At 39.3% G+C, this 1886-nt stretch overlaps 1 protein-coding gene across 1 annotated transcript; it reads right to left on the reverse strand.

Moving 5' to 3' along the window:
* Nucleotides 1–303: 303 nt before the first annotated feature.
* pth4 (parathyroid hormone 4) lies at nt 304–1284 on the reverse strand. Its single transcript, XM_070852352.1, has 2 exons — nt 1199–1284; nt 304–574 (listed from the first exon to the last, which is right to left on the reverse strand). Exons 1-2 carry the CDS (start codon nt 1282–1284, stop codon nt 304–306), a joined length of 357 nt encoding a protein of 118 aa, XP_070708453.1.
* Nucleotides 1285–1886: the final 602 nt, after the last annotated feature.

Genomic DNA, 1886 nt, shown 5'->3' on the forward strand with positions numbered 1-1886 from the left:
AAACTTTTTTATTTTTCGGTTGTACCAACCATCTCTCTCAATATCAGTATTATATGATTATACATTAAGACTAGTTTCTATGTTTTGCTAAACTACCTGATCAAACTCGAATCATTCTTCAATTCTTCTTCGAACATTTGATCTGCTTTTAAATTCTTGGAGACATTGGAATGCACCTACAGCTGAATGGGTTCTTGGCACTATACATGTTTCTGTATTAGCTGTTTTATTGTTCAAATAATATACACAAATAAATCTTTTTTTATATACGTGTAGTCGTACAATAGCTTCATGTTTGTGATGTTAGGGCTCCCTGTCAGGCAGTTGAGTCAGGTAAGGATTGAAGAAGTCTCTCAGGAGGCTCTGCACCCGCACGACCTGGGGGCTCCCAGTGGCAGGGAGCACTGCTGGATTCAAAGCCAGGTTCAGGACCTTTGTGGGGTTGAAAGCAGCAGACCGAGTCTGGGCAGTGTGGAGACCCTCTATCGCGCCCGACAGCCAGATGAGTCTCTTGAGACTCTGGATGTTTCGGCCGCGGTCGTGCATCAGCTGGTGCTCAGTCACAGCTCGCCGACTGCAGGGAGACGCAGGAGAGAGCAGGAAGGATCTGTTAGTCAGGACCCGGACATCCTCAGTCCAGGTCCTGACTAGTCAACCAACACTCAGAAATCAGACATTTTTTTCTATTACAGAGTTTTCATTAGAAATACATTTAAAAAAAAGGCAGAAAGATTTGAACAAGTAACTTAATGCATAATTGTGAAATGTAATCAACGCTGGACACACTACTGAATTTATGACAATTAAATATTTAAATTCAAAAACCATCACACCACAATCACACAAGTGATTTCTAGAAATCAGATTTCATTGTTTACACATTTCCCTGAAAAATGAAATTGGTGGAACACTTTCTGGTTTTGTCATAGTGCTCAGTAGTGACCAAGAAATAAAATAATTTGGATGCTTTAATGTAACATTTTCAACAGCCGTTAAAGCCATTTTGCACACAATAAGGTGAGCTGCGATGTCGTGGATCAATTTGAGATCTAGAAGTAGATCTTCTTCATGCACTTGATAATATAAGATTGCTGATGCAAACATTTTCCAAACATTAAGTTTCTGTCAAAGCAATTAAAACTCATTCACAGCTTGCACCACTTAAAATGTTGAGAACAGGCAGGAGCAGCCGTCTCACCTCTCGTTCTGTTGACACCGGCCCATTGTAAAAATGACGAGAAGCATGACAGTGAGCCACTGCACAGGTTTGTGGGACATCTGCATCTTCTGTAGCAACACAGCAAGAAACACTTTTATCAAAACTCCTTATCAAAAAAGATCAGTTTATATGAGCTATTTAGTGAGTTAGATCATCATTTCACACCCTCTTTGACCCTTGAACAGATATCTACCTGCAGCATCTTGGCATTGCTTGTACATGTCTACTGGTTTTGACCAGTTCAATCAAACACTAGTTTTCTCTATTCTGATATTTCAACTTTTTGGGTTCTGAACAAGTGAAATCAAGAGCAAAGATTTTAGAAAAGTCAGAAAAACAAATAAAAGCGATACATAAAATACCATGTGTCTCTAAAAAGGATGCTTATTTCAAAGTATATCTAGTGGCACAAACACACAATTTCCAGCCACATTTCTTTCATTTTCCTTATTCAAGACCTCAGTTTTGTTCTTTGGTGAAGAATGACAAACACTGACACTGACACTGAGTCAGCAGTGAATTTCCCCCATTGAATCTAAATATACTGGAATCAGCTAAAAAGCACCCAACACATGTATGTTTTTAACAATAGAATATAAACTCCTGCCAGGTCGACAGAACCGCTGACAGCGGTTCAACAGTGAGCTGTGTTGGTTTCAGTACAAAT

Source organism: Pempheris klunzingeri, chromosome 2, assembly GCF_042242105.1.
Source record: "Pempheris klunzingeri isolate RE-2024b chromosome 2, fPemKlu1.hap1, whole genome shotgun sequence".
In the NCBI taxonomy this organism is placed as follows: domain Eukaryota; kingdom Metazoa; phylum Chordata; class Actinopteri; order Acropomatiformes; family Pempheridae; genus Pempheris; species Pempheris klunzingeri.